Consider the following 27097-nt stretch of genomic DNA (forward strand, 5'->3'; position numbering starts at 1 on the left):
CACATTTTTAAAAATTTATCGTTAACTCATATTTTTGCATCTTATTTTCCTTATTATTGGATTGGTGATTTTTTAATCTAATTTCAGTAACTTCTATTTTAGAAAAAAAGAAAATGCACTTTACAGATCCGAAATCGGACCATCCGTTCAAGAGTAAATAGAAAAGTAAATTCTGGTGCGTCCCAGGAAGGGTACATTTAGCCTTAATAAATACTGCTCTAATAATTACTATATAAGAAATATTTGGCAAAATAATCTGGGAGAAAATTTAAAGGGAGCAGCAGTCAAAATAAAATAATGTAATCCATACTGAAGTTTTGGACCTTTTTTTATGGCTATAGAGACAAGAGAATTTGAATCTTATAAACACATAAAAAAAAAAAAAAATTAACAGAAGAAGAAAGAATGAAAGTACATAAAAAGTAAATTGAACAGAAATAGAAATGAGATCCAATAGCTTACACCAGGTATAAACTGAAAACTGAAAATAAAACATCAGATAAAAAAAACTGATATCAAATTTAAAATTTGACTTTTAAATGTATATTAGACAGTCTTAATTAAAAACAATGAATTTTAATGTAGGTAACAAAAAATAAAAAATAAAATAAACATGTCTATTTATGTTAAAATTGACTAAGTACCATTTAGTAGCTGTTTTGCAGTTTTGGTAACATTTTGATTTCCTTTTACTAATGGATCATCCGTTACTTTTAAGTGATTGACAAGTTTATAACATTTTGAAACCAATTCATTTGAATCCAGAACATTATATGAACCATAATTCACTTTTTCCTTCAAAGTTAAAATAACACCAACAATATCTTCATGAATAACCTTACAGAAAAAAATAAAATAATAATAGATATATATTAAAAAGAAATATAAAAAAATGATAAAAAAAAAAAATTAATTCCTCTGAAAAATTATTTTTATTGAAAAAAGCATGAATAAGATATTTATCTTATCTACCATCTTTGAATAATTTAAGCTCTCTTGTGCCACAAATTGAAAAAAATAAATAACACAAATAAACCCAGAATTTTAATTGTTTAATAATCTGTTTTTTTGAAATTTTTGTTCTGAAATAGCGACCGATCAGAGTTATACCCACATATCAGATGCTAATGAAAAGTATAAAGATTTGTGAAATTGTGATCATCCTTCCCAAAAAAAATTAAATTTAGTATTATTTCCTGAACAAAGGGAATAATTTTGTTGCTTATTTTTTCGTAACGTAAGATTTTAATTCCTGATACCAGTGTTTCAAATAGGGCACCCTATGTAAAATTGCCGAAAAATGTACTTTTCTATAGACTGGAGCATAAAAATAGCTCTAACAATTTTAATGAAACTTGACTGAAGCTTTTACTTAAAACCCTTTAACATTTCCTACATAGAATAATAAACAGGGTACTGGATTGGAGAACCATGTTTATTTTTTAAAGTATTTTGTGTATATTCCCAAGGAAACTCCTTCTATTATTCCAAGATACAGATAATTTGTAAAATATGTGTCCTGTAACATACAAGAGGCTCATTTGGTAGAAAATTAAATTATCAAAAAATTAAACTTAAAAAATAAAATTGAATAAATATCAGCAAAACAATATTTGTATTCTTCTCAAATTTTGTAGATATTATGTATCTAATGAAAATAATTGTAATTTCGCTTCCCATGAATATTACCATTATTATTCAGAAATAATACATTTGTCTCACTGGTTTGCTTCAGAACTTATTATTGTTGGTTGATGCATATTTTAGTTTTCAATGTCTCTATGCTTTGTAGAATTATTCCAAAATACTTGCTTATTATTTGCTGATATAATAAATAATTAATTAATTTAAATAATAAACCATTGTGTAATGATTCAGAGTTTTTTGTGATCTACAATTAAATCTTTTACAAGAAGAATTGCTTTTTTGTTGCTTACATATTTTTATTGATTTTTTTGTATATGCCAATTGATTTCTATTAATACAGTCTTTTTACCAGAAATGTTTTTATTTTTACTTGTACATGTTTGTTATTCTCAAGTGATCATTTTAAACTATCTTTAAAAGTATTTGAAAAAAAAGAAGGTAATTTAGTCACCTGCACAAAAGCAGCTGTATCAACTATGTTGTAATCTAGATGGCATACAAGTGCTTTTAACTCATCTAAGGATTCATCAGTTAAGTACTGAAGAAATCTTTTTTTGATTAAATTGTTTGGATCACAATAGAACGAAGTAGCAGCAGGAATGATATAGTTTGCCAGAAACTCTAAACTTGTCAAGCAGCACTGAACTTTCAGTTTTTCTAGAAAAGAGTAAATTATTAATCCATTAACTAATTGCTCAAATTGATTTTATTAAACAAATAATTTAATTGAGGAAAAAAATAAATAGAAATAAGAAAAATGAGTAAGTAAAATATACCAAAAATAAATAAAAATTAAGATAAAGATATATTACAGCTACTAAAATTCAGTATCCTACAGATTACTTACTATTTTTGCAATCTGTACAGGCAACAGCATAATTTCCGATGAGCTGGACCCTTTCAAAATATTCATCCAAGATGTTTACTTCATTTTGAATGTCACTTGGTTGCCTTGATTTACTAGAATCCGAACAGGAAATACCTGACTTCTTTATGATACTTTTAAGTGGAGGGAGAAATTTAGAACTCACCTGAAAAAGCAAAAATGAAAATTATTCAAACATAATTTGAAAAAAGTAAAAAGAAAAAAAAAATGAAAATCACAAACTATAGTTTCTGTACAACTTGAAGTTTATACACAAAGCATGTCCAGAAAGTAAGATTACCCAATTGTTTGCATAATTTTTTTTCAAAATACAGGAATGTTATAAGTATGTGTTAAGTATATATCTTACTTATTTGCTTAGAAATAGTAATTTGTATATATAATAGCATTTTATGTTAATTATCATTACTGTTATTTTGCCCCCTTTCTTAGTGAAAACAAAAATTTAATAACAATAGGGGTCACACTGCATTCAACTTATACTTATTGCTAGAATGGAACATTTTATAATAAGTATAAATATATGCTATAGTTAGATATTTAAATCTCATATCCTCCCTTGCTCTGCACTATTTATCTTTTTATATTAAGTTCTGCCTTTCCTAGAGGTAGGAGGTCTGCCTGTTCTCGATCCTCCAACCAGCTGCATTAGAACTACCCATCTTTTCCTTTCTTTATCCTTAATTATTTCTCATTAATGCATACATGGTATATGGTATGTAAAATACCAGTTTGAATTCCACCAATAACAATACAGTTCATTCAATCCCAGACAACTTTACTTATTATTTATTGTTACTTAATCTTATTTTAAAAAATATTATTAACAATATATGACATCCAATTTGCATTGAATAAAAACAGAAAATAAAAGCCACAAAAACTTCCATTAGTGTCTGCTACCAGACAGATGACCTATAAATGTGCTCAGACCCATAGATTGAGAAAGGTTAAGGACTTCTGCCCAATAGCTTCTTTAATATTTTTATTAAACAAAAGGAATTATTCAAATTATACAAGTAGTTCTTGAAATTAGCGCAATCAAACACAGTCTTCAGCATTATAAAGGATGTTCCTCTGAACATATTCACTCCTCTTCACCTCTACAATTTTTAGAATTTTAATTCCATTTCCACCGGGTCCACAAAGTAAACAATAAATAGACAAAATATAAACAAATTTAATGTTTGAAAAATCAATATACAATTTCACTTACATTTAGGTAGAGCCTGAGCACAGCGATATTCACTTTTCTTTCTAAAACAGCTATAGAACAGAGTATAGAGTCTTTTTTCAAAGGTTCTTTTTCAATATCAGCAATTGTCAGTACTCCTGATGTGCAGCTCAAAATCTGAGAATGATAAATATTGCACTTGAATATCAAATCTCTTTACAATTAATATATCAAACAAAAAATGTGTAATTCAATTCATAGTGATTAAATAATATTTTTAAATAAAAAAAAAAAATGGATCATATACCAAAAAAAACATTCTACAACCAATGCAGGAATTTCTTTTGATAAATGTAAAATTAATTGACACTATCACAATGGAGGTTTATTTATACAGAAGTTGTACACTATTTAGAGCAGGGAATATTTAAAAAAAAAAGTACAGCTTCATAAGAAAAGAAATAATCTGTACCCTCAAAGATTTAACTCTGGACATTAATATACAATATGTTTAATCAAACAATGATTAAATGGTCGACTAAAGAAAACTCAATAACTGGATTTTTTCCCAACACCTTTCTCCTTTTCTTTGGTTTACAGTAGTAGTTTCCAAATATTTGAAGTTAGGGGGCCACTAAGAACCAGAAAATGAACCACTCATGGACCGCTTCCAGTTCCACTTTAGACAAAGGCAAGTCTCGTCATACACTTTTATAATTCATTTACAGTTAAAACATCTTTATTTTGAATGACCCCTTCCTAGTCATTTCTGACATACGGGTAGGTTATCTAGAAGTAACCAACCTATTCTAACCATGGTGGGGGATCAAATTTTCTTTTTGTAGGACCACCACAGAAGTAAAAGTCAAATCCCCAGGCCGGATTCAAACCGGTGCCACTACAGTCGTGAGGCAGTCACTTAACTCCCACAGCTACTAACAGCCCCTTATAATTAAAACATATTAACTAATACTAAGTCACCAAAAAAGTAACCAGTGAAACATTTGGTGTTGCAATCATAATATTCCAGGATTCTGGGTCAAAATTTCAATAATTTATTAAATAAGAAATAATAATAAAATATTTAATAAGTAAGACATTCAATTTCACAATTGATTATAGATAAAATATGACGATCTTCAATAAACCAAACTTTCCAGCATAATTATTCTATAAAACCTAAATATATAGAAAATAAAACCATTTTTATTCAAAATATTATTGAAACAAAATGATTGCACATTACCCTAAAATAAGAGTTGTTATACACTGAAATTACTTAAAATTTAATTAATAGTGAAACATAGAAGAATACAATAGAAAAAGATTAGTACAAAAGTCTTTATTACATTTTTGCAAGCTGCAGCGATTTCTTGATAATCTTCCACTGCTGCAACCTTAGCAATTGTCAATGCATGGCATAATAAATCTTCAATAAGCATGTTCAACTTGGTATCATGAGGGTCAGATTTTAGAAAAAATTCAGCTATGTTGTCAACTGATTTCATAAACAACCCACTGGGTTCTGAATCATCTTCCAAACCACCTCCTTTTGTTATTCTTAAAACCTCATTAAAGCACCAATGAAGTTTTTCTGCTAAATAATGAGTGATTTCCTAAGTAAATAAACCATAAATAAGTTTTCGAGGCAAATGAAATTTATTAATAAAAAAAATTAAAACTTACTTTAAAGGCAGGATCTGTTCTAGTAGTCAATATCTTAACAAATGATGGAAGAACTTTGGCTAATTGACTGCTGCATAATTTTATTTTATTTGAGTAGCATTTCAGTTCAGATTTTTTGCTCAATACATAAATTTCGTCAATAGCATCAGGTATATTTTTAATCAGAATCTATACATTTACAATAATAAATGTAGTTTTTAAAACATAGACAAACAAAGAATAAAATAATAGGTTTTGCAATAGATGGGAACTGAGTATTTATAATAGCACAATGGATGTCATTTAAATTTGGTTAAATTATCAACAGTGATCTAAATACATCCGAATGTCCAATTAATAAAGCTTGTAAATTAATAACTTTTACTTCAATATAATTTAATAAACGTATATATATTCTTTGCATATCTTTAATTCAATTTTAAGTCACTTATATTAAAATATAAGAAGATACCAATGAATACACCTATAATTTAATTTACATAATTATTGGTATAAAATTACACATTTAATTTAATTTACATTTCAATTTAAAGCAAATCCAATAAAGCTTAAATAATCAGTAATATCTAATGGAAAATACATTTATAATTTCTTGTGATAATTGGTAATTGAGAAATAATAAGAGAAAATTCAGTTTTTTCATAAACTCAAATTAGAGTTTATCACTATGACATTTCTAATTAAGTGTCTCAATCAAAATGATACATCATATACTAAGTAGAACACACAATAAAAATAAATTAAAATACACTTAATTTAAATACTTACAAATAATACTTACTTCTGAAACTTTTTTCTTATTCTTTAACGTATTCATATCTATAGCTTCCAAAGTAGATAGAACATTTTCAATAGTTTCACAACTCATGTTCCTGAAAAAACCTAGGAATGTATACAAGTAAGAATTAAATAGGAAAGGATTGCATTAAAAAATTCAATGCCACAATGGTAAAACCCAAACAAAAGTAAGGAATCAAAATACTTTTTAAATAACCAACAGTAAAAATTGCCTTCAACCTAACACAAATTTGAAACCTTCAATTAATAATTCCCGCCTTTTATTTCAGTTACAATTAGGAATGAGATATTATTGAAGATAAAACATTTACATGGAATATTATCGATACTGGAATGTCTAATATCGATATCATATTTAAAAAAATATGGAACTCTAATAACTGAAAAAAAAAAGTTAAGATGTATATTAATTACAATATATCATCTATGCCAAGATTCACTTACCTTAACTTAATACCGATACTATTCCTTTGAAAATAAAAACTTCCTTAAAATTCTTTCAAAACTCCATAAAATCAGTCCTGAAATTCTAGAAGAATCCGGTAAGGCCAAAAACTTCAATTCACAAGAAATGTCACATACCATGTATCTAGTGTCTCAAATATCATTATTCCAAATTATAAAAAGTAAGATTCCGATGAAGATACAAAATTAAGATTGGTTCAGCGTTAGGTTAAAAAATGTGAAAATAGGATTATTAGCTGTAAATTTATGGACATAAAGAACTTGGAAGAATTTATTGACGCTCCAGGCAAAAGTGGGTAATTCATAATCTATTTATGGGTTGTGCTTCTCTATGGCACTTAGAGCTTTGCTTGCATGCGCGATTAATCGCTCTCATCCATCAATCCTAGTATGTTTTAATACTGCTTCTAAACTTATCGGACTTGAATCTGTATTGTGGGCTAGAGAAAGTTACCGATCATAGAATGTAAGTATCCCATTGGAAGTCAGCTCCTTTTTCAGGTGATCATATGAATTTTTCGGTCTATTTAGATTTTGAAGAATTGAAAACATCAAAAATGGTAAATTTGTCTTAAAAGTTCTGATTTTTTCAAGAGAGGAAGGAAAAGATGAATTTAGAACCGTTCCGCATCTCGATGAATAGTATATTCATGAATACTACTAATTGTGAATGAAGAGTAGTTGTATTATGGGCTGAAAGCCTGTGCCAACCCTCTATTGCGTGAGATCGCCCCTCCACCAAGACCTGGGAGGTGGCAAAGCATTGTTCCCTTGGTCGACGTCCTCGCCTTGGGAGGGACTTCTGGCTCTGAAGCCTGAAGTCATCACTTCAACACCACCAACAGGAATAGCCCCTCCCTATTCCTAGTGAGTATCCAGGCAAACATATGCCATCATTGTTGACACCGCCTTCAGCGGACCCGGCAACCATTCTTATAATGCCATCCCGGCAAAAGAAGAAAATGAAATAGCCGGTATATGTATATATATATATTTGTAAATGCCTTTTTGTTTGCTCCAGGAGGTAAGAAAAAAAAATTATTATCATCTATTACCCTTATTTTGTTGCCTTTCGTGGCATTATGAGTAGATAAGACCTATTGAGAAATTTGAACTTATAAGATACCAGCTACAACTGTTTTGTTGATCTCTTCAACATATGCATCTCGAAGAGTGTTAAGAATTTCTCTTTTACGAGCAAAAATATGTTAATGATTGTCTCACAAAATAGTATTAACTGGTGGGCCAACCCAGGTAACACTAGTTTTGCTGTAAAGGTTGTATTTATTATGTAAGCAATTTTAAGGGACGTGAAGAAATTCTTGAATTATAATTGAATCAGCAATTACTATCAATCCATGCCCAACTCATAAATGCTTTCTACCTTCAATTATTTTACATGTAAATTTAAAATACGGACAACCACAAATTGTTATTGGTATTGGGAGATAAGACATGCTGTAAAATTTAGTGTTAGTGTGGTAAAGTTTGGGTGAATAGTAGAAGTTGCTCTGAAGATATTTTATAAAGTAATATGGTACCTGTATCTATTTTTATTTTAATCAACTTTCCATTAATGCTGATGGGTACAATGAAAGATGGCTGTGAATGCTATACTTCTGCCTCGATTCTGTCTATAGATTTGTCAGAATTTTGGAAATAAATATCGGTTCAATTATAGATACGTGCTCAAAATGGATGTCTGTTGGCTGTCACAAGCTCAACTATAAGTCAGGCCACAGCCAATATTCTTGAAAATTCATTCGTAAAATTCGATTTTCCTTGAGTTGCTGTTTCTGACCCAGATTTCTTAAAGAAAAAGGAGTTCTGTTTCATCATACTGTAGCAGATAGCCATCCTTAGACTACTGACCAAGCAAAACAGCATTCATACTTTTTTTTTTTTATAGTGGCATAAAGCACTGCGACCAATAAGGCTTATTGTGCGCCAATAACTTTACGAAAATGTTGTGATTAGCCCACCAACATTGTGACCTGATCCTTAGACTACTGCTAAGCACTGCCGAGGGGAACTACCGTTTTTGTGCAAAACCTGTAAATTATTTGAATCTTCTGTAATTCTCATGATGAATTCCTGTGTTATTCAGAGTGCTGAATTCAAAAAAATGCAATTTTTAATTTTTTTTACAATTTGATAATATTTACAGGTGTATAAATATAAATTTTAATTAACCATTGTTCCCTATGAATAAAATGTTATTCTGATTCATAGTAGTTAATTTGATTATTGTTCTCACCTTAATTTGCTTACAACTTCCAAGAAGGCACCGCACTTCATACGTCTCAATACGACAATGAAACTCAAACAAAAGTTGCTCCAATATGTACACTTTTATGGGGAAATAGTTTCATTCCCGTCTTCATCAAACAATTTGTACATTTTTTTTTTTTTTTTTTGATTGATAGATTTATTTATTGATAGATATTACAATCTGCCACACAGTTGTGGGCAATAGGTAATATTGATAAATGATCTCATACATACTAAAATAAATAAATAAAATAAAATAAAAAACTCTTAAAATATATACAAACAAAAGGATAGACAAATGAACATTGTTTGTACATTAACATTTGTTGGTATTGACATGGCCGAAATATTTTTGTTCCATAGTTCAAAACAAAATAACAACAACCAGTAACAACTCAGTTTTTCCCAAAGTCGAAATAACGTCTGTTAGATTAGGTCTACGGCTCAAAAATATTGTTTGTTGGAACAACCAATTACAGTGAATTCGTTTATAGGTATTTGAGTGTTAGAAACCTCATTCATCAACATGATTTGACACATTTTATTTTGGAGTTTTTTTTTTTTTTTTTTTTCACACTTTCCACCATTAAGCATCGTCGCCACTGACAGGTTGAAAATCAGGAGGTACCCTGCAACATATTTATATTGAGGTAAGTGGATTTGTTATAGGGCGAAATGAAATAGCTACAGATTCTGCTGACTTCAAACTGCTACCAAGGCGTCAACCACGGTAGTCCTGGAAAGAGTTCAGTTGACCACCGATCTCGCCGGAAAACCAGAGACCTCAAACTATCTTAACATAGAACGTCTGACCAACATCGGTCAATAGGCTGCAGATTGCTACTAAGCACCAACTAAACATGTCACGAGACTAAGACCCCGGTTCTTAAAACAGTCTAGCCAGAGCGAAGCGGTATAAGAAACCGCCAATCCGGTGGTCAAAGAGTCTGCTGTGAACTACAAGCCCCACCTTTGAAAAACCCGTATCGGAATAATATCGTTCATCTATATAACCATTGACAGGATGGGGAAAGACCGCTTTCTCGTTGATAAGAGAACAGTAATTCTCATCAAATCCCCGACAAGGCAGAATAAGGAAGCGACTGGTTACGTTTTGTTGCAAGCAAACAGTACCACCATCAGAGTAGTTACAACGGGACTCTATATACCTTGCTTAACTGAAAGTTCCTCCTCTAAGTAGTACTTCACAACTGTAGCCTTTGACGACTGATTATTGGAGCCGATTTACTGTTTTATCATGGGGTACTGGGCGATATTTGTGGAGAACAGGTAATTAACAATTCACAATTGATTTTCTTTATCTTTTAGATGTTTAAATAAAGAATTTTCCCGAAATTTGATAAAATATTTTTCAAATTTTCAGTCCTTTGTAAACCATAGTTAATGACTAGGTAAATATTATTATTCCAGGAACTAGATGAATACTATTTTGAAGAATACGTTGAATAAGTGTAACATCACTTTTATTGTTCATTTTAAAATATCGCTGGCTTACTTCACCATAATGCTAAGTACATTTGCTCTAACTTTAGCAAAAATACAATTGAAGGTTTTCTGTTTTAGATAAATCACAATTTTTCAATTTCTTTAAAAGAGAGAGAACCTTTCTCTTGTATTTTCCTAAAGTTAATGGAATTGTATTCAGCACAACTCTGAAGTAAGCCATCGATATATAGTTGCAATACTTTGAAGTACTAAGTAATCTAATTTTATTTGTATATATATAAAAAAAAAAAACTAAGCTCACAACAGTTGTACGATCTTTCATGGCGAATGTTTGCGAAAACGTAGAATTATTATGGGACTTAAAATACGAGGATTTGTTATTGACAAGTGGCTACACTGCAACAACCAAGCCGAAGTAAAAAATCTTGAGTTGAAGTGAAGTTTGAATGAGTCAAGGAAACCTGTTGCTTGTGTGTGTCTTGTTTAATTGAATTGAAGGTTTACTCTATCATTAGCGTTGAAGTGCATTATTTAGTGTTAGTAATATTTATCGTACATTCAGTAATGTGCATGAGAATAGTATTTCATTTGCTTTATGTTGACATTGTAACTTTTTAATTGTGCTCTTTAACATTTACACGATACATTATCTTAATCTCTCTAAATCCCAGTTGTCTTGAAATACTTTTTAATAATTATTTGAAGAATTTCTCTTGATGTTTCAATTTCTACTAACATGAATGTTTCAGAATTCATTTCTGGAATTATCTTCATTCCTATGAAATTTTGTTGAATTGTAGTTTTCAAAGTAGCTGTATATGATTGAAATGAGATTATTTATTAATATAAATTTAAAACTTAAAGTAATAGTTTGTAATGTCTTACAGCAGTTCGATGTTACATGCAGCCTGACAATTCAACAGGGTCTATTTTAAAACTTTTTTATAAATTTAAACTGGTAAAAGACTGTTAAATTAATTTGAAAAACAATTTTAGATTTCTTGAATAATTTTCATTTATTTTAATTTTAATCATTGTTACTATTTGGTAAAGATTCCTCACAGTATTAAGTATTATGATATTTTGTAAGATCAGGTTTTATGTTTTCATCAAAGTAATTGCTAATACTTTATGTTATAGATTGTTCTTCAATTGTTCATTTGCACTGAAATTTTTTTTATGATGAAATCAATCAATTTTTATTTTTTATAAGTATTTTTCTTTTATTGTGGGCCACTCAGTTAAATTGCTTCAACATTCTTACCATGGGCTTTGTTCTCTAAAATGCTTGTAATTTTATGTTTATTTTTTATTATATGTCTTACCATTGTTGTGCTGAAGGAGTTCAGCCAAAGATTTAGTCCTGATCAAGGGCTTAGAGAAACAAGATACCATGAAATTAAGAAAGGATAAAAAGAATAACTATTGATATTGTTTGAAGTACATGGGAGATTATGAAAAAATTGAATAGTATCATAGATAAGTATGGATAACTGTTGTACGTAGCATGGGATATGAAAGTTTGTATTTCTAATTGAATGTCAAAATTAAAATAATAAGAACCTAAATAAAAAAATGAGATAAGAAAGATAAAATGTGCACTGCTACAATGAAACAAAAAATGAATATCTGCCACAGCCAGATTTGAACACCTAGGTCCTTGGAGTTAGTAGCACCGTGCCTTATCGTTGAGCTACCCAATCCCTTTTTTTTTGTTGAATTTCATTGTAGCTGCGTGAATATGGCAAGTAAAAAAACTAAGAAATAACTTGTGGGGTTTTTAGGCAAGATCACAATCTATGAGTTATCTCATGGTTGTCAATCAACATATTAAAGAGTAAATTGCTTTGATTCCTCTGATCAACTTCATGTTTTTCTTAAGAATATCTTATAACTTAAATTATAGTATGGATTTCTTTTCATGAGTTAATGTTTTGTGATTATTGGATCAATGGATTAATAACATGTTTAGTTAATTATATTAAATGTGTGATTGTGTTGTGCCTATTTGTGAATGTCTTATTTGTTTTTTTGTCTGGGTTAAGGTTTTTCTTAATTAAGTTGAAGCTATACTGTTGGAATTAAAAATGTTGGATATTATGGAAACTAAAAGTTTCTAATGTCAGCTAAAATAACTTAATACAAAACTGTGATGGTATGATTGTGTAAAACATGAAAGAATTAGAAATCTTTTTTCTGTTATTAATAATTTTCCAAAAAGAAAAATACAATTAATTTTTTTTCTCTTCTGTAGAATGGCGTCTCCTAATGAGGATATGTTTGGAGGGTTTGACATGTAAGTATATACAATAATATTTTAATAGACTTTTTCTCTTTTTTTTTTTTTTGTTTATTTGTCATTCAATGAAAGCATTTAAGTATTATTTTTTATTTAAATTATATTGTGCATTCATAAGTTATTTTAAATATGAAAGTTCTTAATTTTGGTATTAAAAATACTTATTTTATTGTGTTTTTTTTCCAATAATCTGACGTTAACATCTGGTTTCATTAGCCGTTATTGTTATCATTATAAATTTAGTTGTTAAACTCACTGCAAATTCAAATAACTGAAACTTATCTGTTGAGATTTGTTTTTGTAATTATCTATTTCTTACTTAATTATTATGTTATAGTATTACTTGCCATGAAATATGTGTTTATTTATATACTTTTTTTTTTTCCAGAAACTCAATGGATTATGTTCTAGTAAGTATTTTTTTATATTCTAATATTTTCTATTTATTATTATTATTATTATTATTATTTATTAAAAGTAGAATATCTCATCAAAAAATAAGAAAGATTTAAATACTCCAGTAAAACACTGTTGAACCAACCATTTTACCGGTGATAAAAAGAAAATGAAGAAATAATTATAGTGGTAACATTTTAATTTTCTTTTAACTACTTTTAATTGGTCTACTAAGTTAAACCTCATCATGGATAAATATATCTAAATTTATTTATATAAGATTTGTATTGCGTTTTAATTCTTACCTATTCTGTCAGTTAAATTAATGATGAAGTTTTTTATTTTATAAACTCAGTTAACTGGTTCCCACATTTAACTAGTAAAGCCTTGATTTCAACTAGGAGAAGCAAAATTCCATTGTATTTTATAACTAATAACCTTGTTTAACAATAACAAAGCAATTTTTTTATTTATAACCTCTCTATAACCTTATTCTCATGACTTATGAGGTCATTTCCAATGTATACATAAAATTCATTAAAACAGAATTGGGTTTCTGAAACAAAGATTTCAAAGAAAGCTGAAAAAAGTAGAATATTCTTTGAAATCTGCGAATTCCATGTTCAGTCTATAGCGAAGTTTAGTAATGAGGTGATGTGGAGGCATTGTTGATTCTCTCATATATGTTTTTAGCTTTGATAAGTGGAGGATTCACAATTTGCTATAAATAATTGAATTTGACCACAATCATTCTTTAATAAATGGTTTATAGTCCTTCACATTGCTTTTGTTGAAATTGATTGAAACTGTGAACAAGATGTTGTGTTTTGTAAATGAAACACAATTTTTTCATTTAAAAAAAATGACTAGTTGGCATATGCACCTATGTTGAATTTATGTTGTCTAGTTGATTCTGTTCTTAAAAATAATTATTTTATTTTTCTTCCTTGTGCTTGGAATGGCATTTTTAGCTGCAATGATTTTGACGATACATTCATTGATTGTCAAGTTTTATATTAGACTGGTATGGATTTGTAAATAAAGCTTAAAAAATAAATCAATTGACCCATAACTATTGCTTATTTTTTATAACTCTAATGCCATCTTATTTTATTAAAACCAGCTGACTGCCTTGTGCATTTTATATACAGTTACTAAAAAAAGTCTGCATACACTCATATTAATTTTTATTAATCAAAAAAGTGGGTTAAAACCAAAAGAGAAAAACGTGAAACCACGTTGTTTTTTTTTTCCTTTTAAATACAGGTCGTTTTGATTAATTTGCTACATTTTAAAGTTGTTTAAAAATTATACAAACACAACAAAAAATGATAGAGAAAAGTAACAATACGTTTTCCCAAAAGAATTCTGCATACGTGGCATATTTGCATCCTATAACAAAATAATTATCAACGCAAATAATTGTCTAATGGTCTTTGGGATCCCCTTTATTTTCTATTACCTCTCCAAAACCATTATTCACTGTTCTAACTTTTTTTTTTTATAAAAGTAGGATCCGTTTTCAACCAGTGCTCCTTAAGGGCCTCTGAGGTTAAGGTCAGGCGATTGTGGTGATGTTCTTAAATGACCTGGAGCATTGTACAGCAACCATTCTGGCATGATGTTTAGGATCGTTGTGCAGTTAAAAAAATAAAATTTGATCCTAGAACTCACTTGGTAGCACTGGGTTGCAGATTTTGTTTTAGGACATCTACGTATACATATTGATCCATCATTCCCTCGATGATATTTAAGTTGCCTACTCCAGCTGAAGCCATAGAACCCCAAACCATGATCCCTCCTCCTCCGTGCTTAACTGTCGGGCATAAGTTTTTCAATTTCATGGCTTGGTTTTTTCTCCTTTGCCCTTTAACGTTGCCATCAGCACCGAAAATATTTAATTTAGACTCATCAGTGAAAATTTCTTAGTCCCCAAAACTGGTAAGCTATCAAGGTAATTTTTCACAAATGTCAACTGCTTGACTCGGTTAACTTTGCTAATATACGGCTTCGTGCGAGCCCTTAGCGATTTTGAGATTATTTTTTTTAGTGAATTATGTACTGTTTGAGGTATTACTTCTATGTTGTAATCCCACAATAAATTAGTAGCTAATGTAGGAGCACGTATTTTAGGGTTTTCATGAACACTTCTTAAAATAGCACGCTCATGATAACGCTGAAGCTTTTTGGCCGCTCGGATCTAGTTCTACTTGCAATGCGACCTGTTTTATTATAATTTCAAATAACAGTCTGAACCGTCGAAACACTTTTACTAACAATTTTGCATAATGAATGAATAACAATGAACTGCCTAATCTCTCAAGAAATTTCCATTTTGAGCAGTTGTTTTCACTTGACTTTGATTCTAACTGATTCGTTTAGGGAATAAAACCACAGAAAACCTCTATGATGTAAAAAAATTAAATATTTGTTTACATTCAAAGGATTAAATCAAGGTGTATGTAGACTTGACTTATCAGTTGTAAAAAACAATGGCAGACATTTATTATAAAACATTTGTATGTATTCAATTCTGAAAATTACAAGTATGATTTAATCTTCTACAGACTTTTATTTAATAGAAAAAAAAAGTATAACTTTAATTAATACATAACAATGTACACTATTTCATAAATGAATTTATATTGTGGTGTATGTAGACTGTTTTTACTAACTGTATTAAAATTACTAAAGAAATTTTTATTTAGAAGTAATATTAGTTATTTTTTTAATCTTATAATGTTAGTAGTAATTCTTTTTTTTTTTTTTTTTTTGTTAGCCAGACGATATCAACGCAGATATCAACACAGATATACTGGATGGGAATTTCTTTTACGTTAGTAATATTCCTACAAAAGAAGAATACCCAGGTCCTTTTAATTTCACATTGACCATGGATGCCGGTGGCCAAAAATGGGTTGTAAGTTTATCATTTATTATTGTAATATGATATATTATCAGTGCAAAGCAAAAGTGATTTATGTGCAAACTTGGATATCTTGGGTTTTTTTTTTCTCATTAATAAAAAAGACCTAACTGAATGAGTGATGTCACTAATTAAATTTACAAAGTGATCAATTGATTCATATCGAAATAGGAAATTAGCTACTACTTTTTCTGTAGGTAATTCTATAAGTAACCGATCTGTTCTAACTAAAGTAGGGAGTTTAAGTTTTCATTTGGTGGGCCCGCCATTAAATAAATGTCAACCCTCCCAGGCTGGAATCAAACCAGTGCTATGGAGACTCAAAGTTGCTTCAACAACTTTGCTACAGCTGCCTCTTTAAATTTTCAGTCATAGTTCTAACACGATTCTCTCATAAACATTTTAGATAGGCCACTCGGGGATTGTACCAATGATATAATAAAGGACTTCCTTCATGGAGGGATTATGTGCTTATATTCAAATTTCATTAAATTGGAAGTCATTAACCTCAAAAGGAAAATCAAATAAGATATTTTTTTCTTGAAAATGTAGATTTATTTTAATGAGGTGTAGATAGTTGACCGTAGATTAATGATTGGAGAAGTTTGTCGGGGGGTGCGGTCAGCAAAGAACAACATAAATAAACAAAACCATATGATTAGAGAAGTTTGTAACGTCGGCACAAAATAAATAAATATGGTTTTGTTTATTTATGTTGTTCTTTACTGACCGCACCCCCCGACAATAGATTTATTTTACTTTTTTTTTTGGAAAAATTGATAATGTTATAAATGATGTGACATGCATATTTCAGGAGAGTTATGCCATGATAATTATGGCTGTTTCTTTTCTATAGTGCTGTTCAACCTAGCATTAGAGATGGTTCAGGGATTCAGGTGTACTAAGAATCGGTATGATTCTTACCTAGTCAGTTCAAATTGTAGTGTATGCAGATCACATAGATATTGTAGCCATAGAGATATCAGAGGGATTTAAAAAGAATCTTTCTAACAATAGAGGCAGCGAGTCAGAAAATGGTCTTCCATAATATATGAAACTGTATAATCAGCTTTCTTTTATATAAAAACTACAACTTAAATTTTGAAAGATATTTTTAAAAATCCATGAAGCTATACCCATCCGTGAATCCATTTAAATGTGAAATTTATCAAATTTTAAATAGTAAAACATGAAATTCTTTAAAATAAGTAACTGTTGTAAGATATGTAATAAAGTAATAAGTGGTTATAAAAATAAGATGGAACTTATTTGGGTCATATACCATGGGTTTATTGAATAAAAATAAGCATTTGTGTTTACTTTGTGTTTTATAAGTATTTACTTACAACCACTTGAATAAAATATCTCTGTTTCCTGTAGTTGAAATGTTTACTTAAACCTTAAATTTTCTAGTTTACTGCTTCATTCACTATTATTTACTTATAGTTTTCCCAGTGAACTCTTATTTTTAATTTAATAAAGATAAGTAATATCTTTGTGATGAAAGAACTTGCTTATATTTTTTAAGGTCACTAAAAGATAAGTAATATCTTTGTGATGAAAGAACTAACTTATATTTTTTAAGGTCACTGTCATCATGCAGCATTTATTTTTTAAATTAAAATTTCTGGCTTTGAATCTATCTATGGCCGACTTAATAATTATACGGAAGATAAAAAATTACTGACTGAGAAGAAATATAAGTGCAGATAATTCCAAAGTTTTGCTACATTTTTCAAGTGAAAGTGTTGATTACCTTTCTGATCATTTTCCAAATAGTTTTGAAGAAACATGAGAAGGAGCTCTTAGTTCTCGGCAAAATATAGAAATATTTCTTCATATTTTGTGTAATCCAGGGGCTCCACTGCACATACTTTTGATGATAATAATATTATAAGGAGAATTCTTCGGCTCCCACATTTAGCCTGCACTTCTTCTTCACTCGATGTTATAATTATATTATAATTACACTCCTACGTAAACAAAAGACTAAAATAGAACTTTGTTTTGAGACAAATAGAGAGAACTACTGGGGATTACAGGGCAGACAAGCTGGATCATGTCATCTAGGCTGATGACAAATCCAGTGTTTACTTAAAGTATAAGCAAATACTTATTTTGTTGACGATTTTTCCAGTATTTACTTTTAAGTAAAAGGTGGCTCTTATTCAACTGAAAACAAGTAATAGCTTGTACTTAAAAGTGAATACTTTTTATAAAAGTAAACGCTTGAAAGTATTCTCTTATTTTTATTCAATAGACCTCATATTATTTTTTTTATTGTAGTATTTGCTTTGTTCTATTTTCAGTATTCTCAGCCTCTACAACAAGTATTTATTGGCATGAACAAAGTTTTAGTATTGAATTTTCGTACTGAAATGCAATTACCTCTGGATGAACAATATTATATTAGAGCCCTACCTGTTTATAGTAACAATGAACACATCAACATACCTGTTTGTCGATGCACATTTCATGCATTTGAAGATGACCCTCAATCACAAGGTAACCTTTCTAACTTATTCTAATTAATAAAGTTAACTGGCAAATTAAAACTAGATCTCTGAATAAAATTAAAATTTCTCTTGAAAAGATCATTTTTCAGTTCATGAAATCTTTACTTGTATTTATTATCTCAATATAAAAGTAACATTTATAAATTTTTATGTTAAGTATTATCAGGAGAAAAAAAAGGGATGGAACCAGGAGAAAACGGTGTAGAGTACACATTTATTGTTCCGGGCAATTCTATAATCTCTTTTACCTTCGAGTTTAAATTTATTGAGAAAAAGCAAAGTATTTTTTTAATAAAAAGGAAGATGGTGCAGGTGCGGTCAAAGAAAAACTCAAATAGTAATTAAACTATTTATTATGAGTAAAATTGTTCTATTAATGTGAAAATATTTCAGGCCATCTATTCTTGGAGGATCCTTTGGTGAACACTAGTTATCTTGCAAATCCATGGACATCTCTGACATATAGTTTTTAATTTAAGTGCCTTGATGTTATAATTTATTGCACACACAAAAATATATCCTTTATTGTTTTCTAGCAAGTTTTCATTTCATTTTATTTATTTTTTCAAATATCACAATATAAATGAAATATGCGATCATTGCAAATCCATGTGAAAAAAAATTGTGTGCTACTAAAATTCTTAAGAGTTAAAATAAATCGATACACAAGTGTGTGGTCTTTAAATTTATAGCATTTTCGTTTTATACTCGTCTGAAAATCTGTAGGGTCCCCCATGTATCAGAAATCCAAAAAAAAAAAAAAATGAATTGTTATTCGATATAAGTTTTATTAAAATAATCTTTTATTCAACTAATTTTTTATTCGATTGAAATTATATTTTTAATTCTAGGGATAAAAAAGTATTCAGAATTTTTAGTCGTATTTTTATTTGAATAAAATTGTATTGTTAAAAATTCCTGAATATAAACTCCAAATAAAAATGCATTTGTCTCTCATTAATCGAATAATTTTTGGCCAACTTTGCTTTACTATTTATAGCATGGTCAATGAGTAAAGGTGGTTTTATATTAGCATTATGAAGTATTACTGCTTTCAAGCTATATTTCAACGAATCCATAAATAAGTCCCATTCCTCTGGATCATATTTTTGATTCATCACATTAAAAAACCCAAAAATATCATGGCACAAGCAAAAATCATCCTTTTTTGTGAAATAAGTACTAACAATTTGACTTCATTCTCGGCAGTAAGTTGCTTTTGTATTTGGTGTGAATAAAACAGCTTTGATAAAGAAGCCATTCACAGACTAGTGATAACACTCTAACCGTTGTAACCTGTAATAACAGGTAGTTTTTTATGAACACAATGATTATATTAAATCTCAAAAATGACTTTTTGGAAGATACTGCGTTCTTAAACATCAGAGTTGTCAATATATTTCCCTACAAAGTAAAACAAGAATCAATCCCAAAAAACAGTCCCATTCAAAGATAAAAGATGACCTTAAGAAATAAGTAACCATGAGCATTCATAATTTAGGAGTCTGAAAATAGGGGGAAAAGCTTTCAGTTCCTACCTGACCCCAAACTAGTTGGGTGTTACCATATTCTGTGCTGCCTCTTGTTCCCGGTAGAAAGGGTTTGCTATGGTGTGGAGGGGAGAAGGAGCTAGGGTAGGGTATGGGCAAGTGCTCTCTCCTACAGGTAAACTCATTTTATACCTACCTATACATAATACCTCAGTATTATGTTGATTGTGCTCTACATAATATCTAAAAAAAATGTCAAGTTTTGTATACTAGTGGTATTAATGAAGATAGATGGTTAGGGTGGCAGTCAAAGAGGTAGCTCAAAGTTGTAAAAAAAAAACCCTGAAAAAATATGGTAAAACGTTGAAGAGGACACTCTTGACATACCAATATTAGTAAGGTACCCTATGGTTATCTGAGTTTTATTATAATTTTTTTTATTATATGAATGCCAGATTGAGGCACATCCGTATCTCAGTGGTAGGGCACAGTCTTACCATACTGAGATAAATTGGCAGTGCCAGTTCGTATCCGGCCTGGGGTGCTCTTCTTTTTTCATTGAGTGGCGGTCCCACAAAATGAAAAAGTTCGATCCCCAACCATGGTGAAAATAATGGGAATACAAATAAATTAATACCTGGTTGTCTAGTAAATTTCAATGCCATTAAAATGTGAAAGAAAAAAAAGATTCTAGGTTCTATTTTCAAGATTATCTTTTAACAAAAGGGGTTATTATCTGGGTGTTATGAACTAATTTATGAATTTTGCATTTAATACATGTTTATTTCTTTTTCAGCTCACCATTCACCAGATAAGTGTAGATGTGAAGAATTCAATAACGTCGGGCACGTAGTTAGGGCCGAATGTAGAGATGCCATTTACTGTTTTGACCAACATTCGGGTCGACATAGCGTAATGACTCCAGTTAATCGCCCCCAACCTGGCTCTGATAAAATAGCCATTCCATATTCATTTGCTTGCAAAACCAGTTGTCCAGGAGGAATGCAAAGACGTGCTATTCATCTAATATTTACCCTCGAAACATCAGGGTAAGTCTACGTTTATTATAATTATACCTTATATTTGAATGATTGACCATATTTTTCCAAATATGAAGATGGTCAGGGGTGCAGTCAAAAGGAAACAAAAAATAGTTAATAACTAAGTTTCGCTCCACTTTGTAGAACTTCATCAGAACTAAAGATACAAAAACAACTAAAAATATTTTGACATCCTAGGCATTGTGTAGGATAATGAGATACAAAAAAGTAAATTAATGGCTAAAATTATGTAAATGTAAGTAAAAAAAAAATTATATACAAATGAACTAAGAGAAGAAATAACAAATAAGAGAAGTCATAAAGTAGAAAATGATAAGTATGTATTTATAATTTTAAAAAAAAATTATATGCATACTTATTATTGTCTATTTTATACTTTTCTCATTGTTTATTTTATATTATCCATTTGTTCATTTGTATATAATTTTCTTTTCACTTATTTTTACATAATTTTAACCATACCTTAATTTACCTTTTTGTATCTTATTATGTCAAAATATTATTAGTTGTTTTTGTATCTTTTTAGCCCTGATGAAGCTGTACATAGTGGGTCAAAACGTCGGTAAGTAAATAGTTATTAACTATTTTTCTGTTTCCTTTTGACTGCACCCCCAACCATCTTCATATTATGTCTATTCAGAATAAATTTATATTTTCCTTAATTATATCTACTTAAAGTAAGTCTGTGTTTTCTATAATTATATCTGTCTGGAATAACTTTATATTTTACATCATTATTTATCTATTAGAAGTAAGTCGATATTTTCAATAGTATTTCTATGAATCTATATTAATTTTAATTTTAGTGGTTCTGTTGTTGGAAGGAGAATATTAGGAATTAAAATTTGTAGTTGTCCTAAACGTGATAAGGAAAGGCAAGAAAAAGATTACTACGCTGATAAATTTGGTGATGCTCAGCATAAAAAAAGGCCTCAATCTAGTGACGAACAGCAGTCCAAAAAAATTAAGATAGAACACTTGGAGTTGATACAGGTTCCTAAGGTGATTTTTTGTAATATTTATTATAATAAAATAATAAATGTTCTCTTTACAGGGACTTTTTTTATTAATAAATTTTTTTTTTTAGACCCCAGCAGCTGATGGAGATGTAAAACGAGAAATAAAAGATTTCAAAAAAATGTTTGATGAATACTCAAACGATTTAAACAATTTGATCGCCAAACATAGCAAAATGCTCCAGAAAATGAAGCGGATTGATGAACTTCTACGAAGTCCTTCATTTTAACAATTTTTGTAAATAATGTACCAAAATAAGAGATGTTTTATTATTTTTGTTTATTTTCAGCAATATTTTATTACATTACTGATTATATCGATAAACTTCGTATGAGCTGACATGCTGATTAATTCTAATTTATTTTATTACTTGTATGTTTTTGTTTATTTATATATATATATTTTTTTTTTAATACCGAGTCGATACATCTCTGTTTTTCAAGTGATAATATAAAATTAGTCTTTCAATTTAAATATATTTTAGAATAAATATATATATACGTTTCTACTTTTTCACAATGTTCTATGTAATGTTGAAATCTTATGTTAAAATTAGGTTTATTATCAAATAATATTTTTTCATATTTTGATCTCATTGTTATCTGCATATGTAAACATATTATGTGGCAGTATAACACGTATTGTCGTGTATCTAAGCCTTAATAAGTTTTATTGTTATCTACTTAGCTAGATACGAAATGAAGTATGATAACTATTTTGTTATCGTTAAGTAGACATTTTTTCACAGTAACTTTGGTGCTTAAGTTAGTATAAATTAAACTACACAGTTTAATTGAACTTTTTTTTTTTTTTTTGAAAATATTTCAGCTTTGTAAGGATTAATTGTGTATATTTCTGTTTTTTACTGCTGTGAATACGATTATACTGTATCCTTTATTTTTTTCTCAATAAAATGCCATATTGATAATTTTATTTTATTATACCAGAGTCCGAAACCATTATTAAATTTTTTACAATAAATTTATTAAAATTGTTTAATAATGATGAGAAGTTGTTGACCATGGATAATATATTCAAGAAGATGGTTGGGGAAGTACTCAGTGAAGAACACAAATAAGTTTATTTTATTTTTTTCTACGCCATAGAAAGTAGGCTATTTTCCCTCTCAACCCAATACAAGTTCACTTTTGCCCTTATTTCATTGGTCTGTATCCTGCTGAATATCTTCCAGATCAATACACATCAAAAGATGGTCTCTCCTGTTGCACAGAGGAGATTTTGGTGAATCTACGATGCCTATTCGATGGAGGTGTTGGAGCTCATGTCCTGTCTAGGCGAAAACAAGCCACTTCCTCAGCTAGGCTAAGATTGGCGGGAATTCGTTTATCCTTAAGCAGTAGGCTCTCCCACTTCTTTCATTCTGCTTGAACTTTCTGTCTAGTGCTTATCTTGTCCTTTTAATGAGAACTTATAAGATTCCACTGTTCTGTGAGAAAGTGGTCGAACAGGCTGGTTCTCTGCACAACCGAACTTAGTCAGCTTGTTCATTGCCATATAAACCAACATGGCCTGGTTTCAACTGTAGAGCTATAATCCTTCCTATTTTCTTCAAAATGGCAGCTATGTTGTTGCACTTTTCTTCTGTGAGTGACTGCGATACATGTTGTTGATAATTTCTGTGTTACGGCTTGGGAATCGCTGAGGATTTCAGTGTTGTCATAGCTTTCAATAACGGCTTCCATTGCAAAGCAAATAGCCTGCATTTCTCCATTATAATTGCCACATCCAGCTCCCTTGTTAATACCGGAGGCAGACCCATCGGTATAAATGTAGAGCCACTGCTGTATGGGGTATTATAGCTCATAAATTGTATTTAGTGTAGCAGCTCTAAGCTCGGGTTCAGAGCAATCATTTTTGATCTGGCCACATGCCAGTGTGAGAAGCTTATATTCTGCCTTTCCTTAGTTGATAGGTCTATCTGATGAAGCATTTCAATATAAGTAAAAACTGATTTATTGAGAAAATAACTAACATTATGGATACGTGCATAGTGTTGACAGGCATGAATATTATAAGAAGATTAAGGCTGTTTGTTGTACGAGTAATATTAAAATTAAGAGGAAAGAACAAATAATAAAATCAATATGAAAAACTAAGTAGTAAAGATATGTACAAAATGAACATTATTAAAAATAAAGTAATGAAAGAAGCAGGAAATAAAACATATATATAGGAAATTAAAATATTAACTTATAAAATCCAAAGGAAATAAAGAAATATTAGTATTTAAATTCAATAATAATAGTTTAAAATTAAAATTATGGAAAAAAGAGAAAGGAAATATATGTAAATAATGAAATATTTAAGTAAAATACTAGAATAAAAAAATAAACTAAAGTTATATAATGCAAAAGAAGCAGTTAGTGAACACTTACTTAACTCCATATTTTGTTAGTTTATTCTAGTATTACATATATTTTCTTTATCTTTTTTTCCATAACTTTAATTTTAAATTATTATAATTAAATTAAAATACTCATATTTCTTAAAGAACTTTATATTTTCATTTCCTTAATCCTGTTATTTATATAATTTTACTTACATATTTAATTATCTATGCATAAGTTTTATTTCCCATTTCTTTCATTACTTTATTTTCAATACTTTTCACTTTAAACGTAGGTTTATTAACTAAATTTTCATATGTATTCTATTATTTGCTCTTTCCTACTACTTAATTTCAACATTCATTACTCTTCTCATACAGCCTTTCTTCTTATGATAACGTAAATTATCCATAATGTTAGATATTTTCTAAGGATTCTATATATCTTTTTATTCATTGGTTGTAACCATGTTTTTTGTTCTAAGCCCTGATGAAGGCTAGAAATTTTGGCTATAACATCAGCATTAATAAATAAGTTTTAACTAATTTGTGTTATTCACTGATTGCACCCTAACCATCTTCTCCTCATACACATTTTTAAGTTTTATCTTTCTTAAATTACTTCCAGTTGAAGTATAAACTTAAAAACTGGCAAACTAAATAGTTTTTAGCCAACAATCAATACGAAATTTCCTAAAATTAAAATTTTTAATGGAAGATCAATGATTGACCGTGTATGATGATAAATGGAAGATGGTCCGGGGCCGGTCAAAGAAAAAAAAACTCAAATAATCGTAAAACTATTTAATGTGAACCAACGTTTTGCCCTATGTTGCAGGGCTCATGGGCTAGAAAAGATAAAAACACTTAAATGAGGTAAAGTAAGAAAATACTTAACAAAAATGAAATTTGACTAGTTCTTTATGATTTTATTCTTCAACACTAAATTTCTTACTAATTCTTGATTTTACTTTTATTCTCTTTTTCCACCTTTTTGAGTATTCTTTATTTTGTTAATTTTGTTTTCATTAATTGTTTAAAACCTTTTGTAATTCTTATTTAATTTTACATTACATTATACATCTTTTTTTTCTTCTTTGATTAATATCGTTCATTTTTATAAAAAATGTTTAGATATTTTAAATCATAATTAGTCACACCTTTTATTTTTGTAATCTGTTTTGTTACTTTGTTAGCTCATTTAATTATTTGTATCTTGTTAAGCCTAGACAAAGTGGGACAAAACATTGGCTCATATTAAAATTTTATTACTATTTGAGTTTTTTTTTATCAAACCCAGACCTTTTTCTTTTTTTCTGTTCTCATCACAGCTTCATGATCCTCAACTGCCTTTCTTTCTCTTTTTTCTTCTAATATTTGCGAAATCATCATTCTTTTATTATTACACAAGGTCAATCAGCGATCTTCCTATTAATATAAATATTTTATATCTTTAATAAATATTGTAAATAATTTTAATGCAGACATGAGTTTCTTTCAGTTTCAATTATTCTTGTCTCAGAAAAAAAATTTTCACAAAAAAACAACCTAAAAATAAATATCAAAGATCTAAAAAACAATATACATACGCAGAAAAAAAAATTTTCACAAAAAACAACCTAAAAATAAATATCAAAGATCTAAAAAACAATATACATACGCGTAAAAAAACATTTTTAGCATTGGTTAATAATTCAGACCAGAGTTAATGGTGGGAAATTTTGATGAAAACATGCAGTATCCTAGAGAAAAACTAATCATTAGGTATGAAATATATTAGAGTGAGTTTTTGTCTTGTAACCAACAGTTTGGAAAAGTGAAGATTGTTTTGTTCCTGAACTACTCAATGGTTTTTGGTTTTTAAATTCATCAATTAAAAAGTAAAAAAATGATTTTATTAAGATACTGTCTAATGATGTTTTGGGCCATCAAGATCAATAGATTCACTTCACTTCCGTGAAACTAGAACCTAAAGTGGTTTCTTGTCTCGGTGGTGAATTTTCTCCAATTAGCTTAGTCTATACATATTATTCCAGTCAGACACAAATTAGGCTCCCGGAATCGGTTATCCCCCAGCCCAGAACCATAGCCCGTGGTCTGCCTAGTGTTGTTACAGAGCACCTGTTCTGATATCTTCAGAATTTTATTCACTACCATCCTCAGTGAATGTCCCAGGCCAGATAAGTTTTCCAAGTTCGATTTCACAATATACTTTTTCCCCATTTTCTCATTATTTGGAAGAATTCTCTCAGAGATGAGAAGCTTCCTTTAGTCTGGTTCAAATGGTGTTAAAGAGTCTGAGCCACAAATTAAGATAGCAGATTTGTGTCAATTAAGGAGGCGGTTGGAGAAGGGGCCCACCAAGCTATAGGCCCTTTACCTGAAATCTCAATCTCTTCCTTGTGATTTTAAGATTATTGTTTAAAAATTTCATTGAGATATCTTGTGTCATTAAGATTAAAACTGTTTTTATAACCCTAGGAAATAAGGTACCTCCAGCCCTGAATGGTTTTAGTCAAGGAGGCACCTCACAAAGTCTCAGATACCCAGCTACATTGATCATATACAAATGTGTGATTTTAGGTATTCTATGTATATATAGGTGCAGGCTGGTGACAATTAAGAGAAAGGCTCTAAGGTGGGTAACCATA

General features: G+C 29.4%; 2 protein-coding genes and 1 long non-coding RNA gene across 5 annotated transcripts in view; 2 read left to right on the forward strand and 1 right to left on the reverse strand.

Moving 5' to 3' along the window:
* The window catches only part of LOC106677293 (uncharacterized), a 23810-nt gene extending 17336 nt beyond the window's left edge, over positions 1–6474 (reverse strand). Inside the window, exons 1-7 of one of the 2 annotated variants that reach the window (XM_024361444.2) lie at positions 6175–6474; positions 5394–5561; positions 5057–5323; positions 3750–3884; positions 2495–2678; positions 2099–2304; positions 645–837 (exon numbers count right to left, since the gene is read on the reverse strand). In XM_024361444.2, the coding sequence (XP_024217212.1) occupies positions 645–837; positions 2099–2304; positions 2495–2678; positions 3750–3884; positions 5057–5323; positions 5394–5561; positions 6175–6261 (1240 nt within the window). In that variant the 5' untranslated portion in view covers positions 6262–6474. The remainder of the gene's footprint in view (positions 1–644; positions 838–2098; positions 2305–2494; positions 2679–3749; positions 3885–5056; positions 5324–5393; positions 5562–6174) is intronic. The other variant, XM_067053169.1, reaches the window with a different exon arrangement.
* Positions 6475–10774: 4300 nt separating this feature from the next.
* Positions 10775–22509, forward strand: LOC106677300 (cellular tumor antigen p53). 2 transcript variants are annotated; one of them, XM_014415129.3, is made up of 8 exons: positions 10775–10930; positions 12649–12690; positions 13082–13103; positions 15869–16009; positions 18325–18520; positions 20818–21070; positions 21889–22084; positions 22170–22509. In XM_014415129.3, the coding sequence occupies exons 2-8, from the start codon at positions 12650–12652 to the stop codon at positions 22326–22328; spliced, it is 1008 nt and encodes a 335-aa protein (XP_014270615.1). In that variant the 5' UTR covers positions 10775–10930; position 12649; the 3' UTR covers positions 22329–22509. The 2 variants fall into 2 exon arrangements, with proteins under 2 accessions (XP_014270615.1, XP_066909265.1); XM_067053164.1 differs by lacking the exon at positions 10775–10930 and adding an exon at positions 11600–11877.
* On the forward strand, positions 18564–19066 carry LOC136797212 (uncharacterized). The gene is made up of 2 exons (XR_010845053.1): positions 18564–18843; positions 18925–19066. It is a non-coding gene; the product is annotated as an uncharacterized lncRNA (long non-coding RNA).
* Positions 22510–27097: the final 4588 nt, after the last annotated feature.

The sequence above is a fragment of the Halyomorpha halys genome, unplaced genomic scaffold (assembly GCF_000696795.3).
Source record: "Halyomorpha halys isolate HHAL.00 unplaced genomic scaffold, Hhal_1.1 Scaffold93.1, whole genome shotgun sequence".
Classification (NCBI taxonomy): Eukaryota; Metazoa; Arthropoda; class Insecta; order Hemiptera; family Pentatomidae; genus Halyomorpha; species Halyomorpha halys.

What these genes read in the sequence shown, in the direction of transcription:
- LOC106677300 (XM_067053164.1), top strand. Translation starts at nt 11,849, where the DNA reads ATGAAAAAATTGAATAGTATCATAGATAA. An exon ending in ATGTTTGGAGGGTTTGACAT is followed by an intron (nt 12,691 to 13,081) that starts GTAAGTATATAC and finishes TTTTTTTTCCAG; the next exon opens with AAACTCAATGGATTATGTTC. An exon ending in AGATGACCCTCAATCACAAG is followed by an intron (nt 18,521 to 20,817) that starts GTAACCTTTCTA and finishes TTTCTTTTTCAG; the next exon opens with CTCACCATTCACCAGATAAG.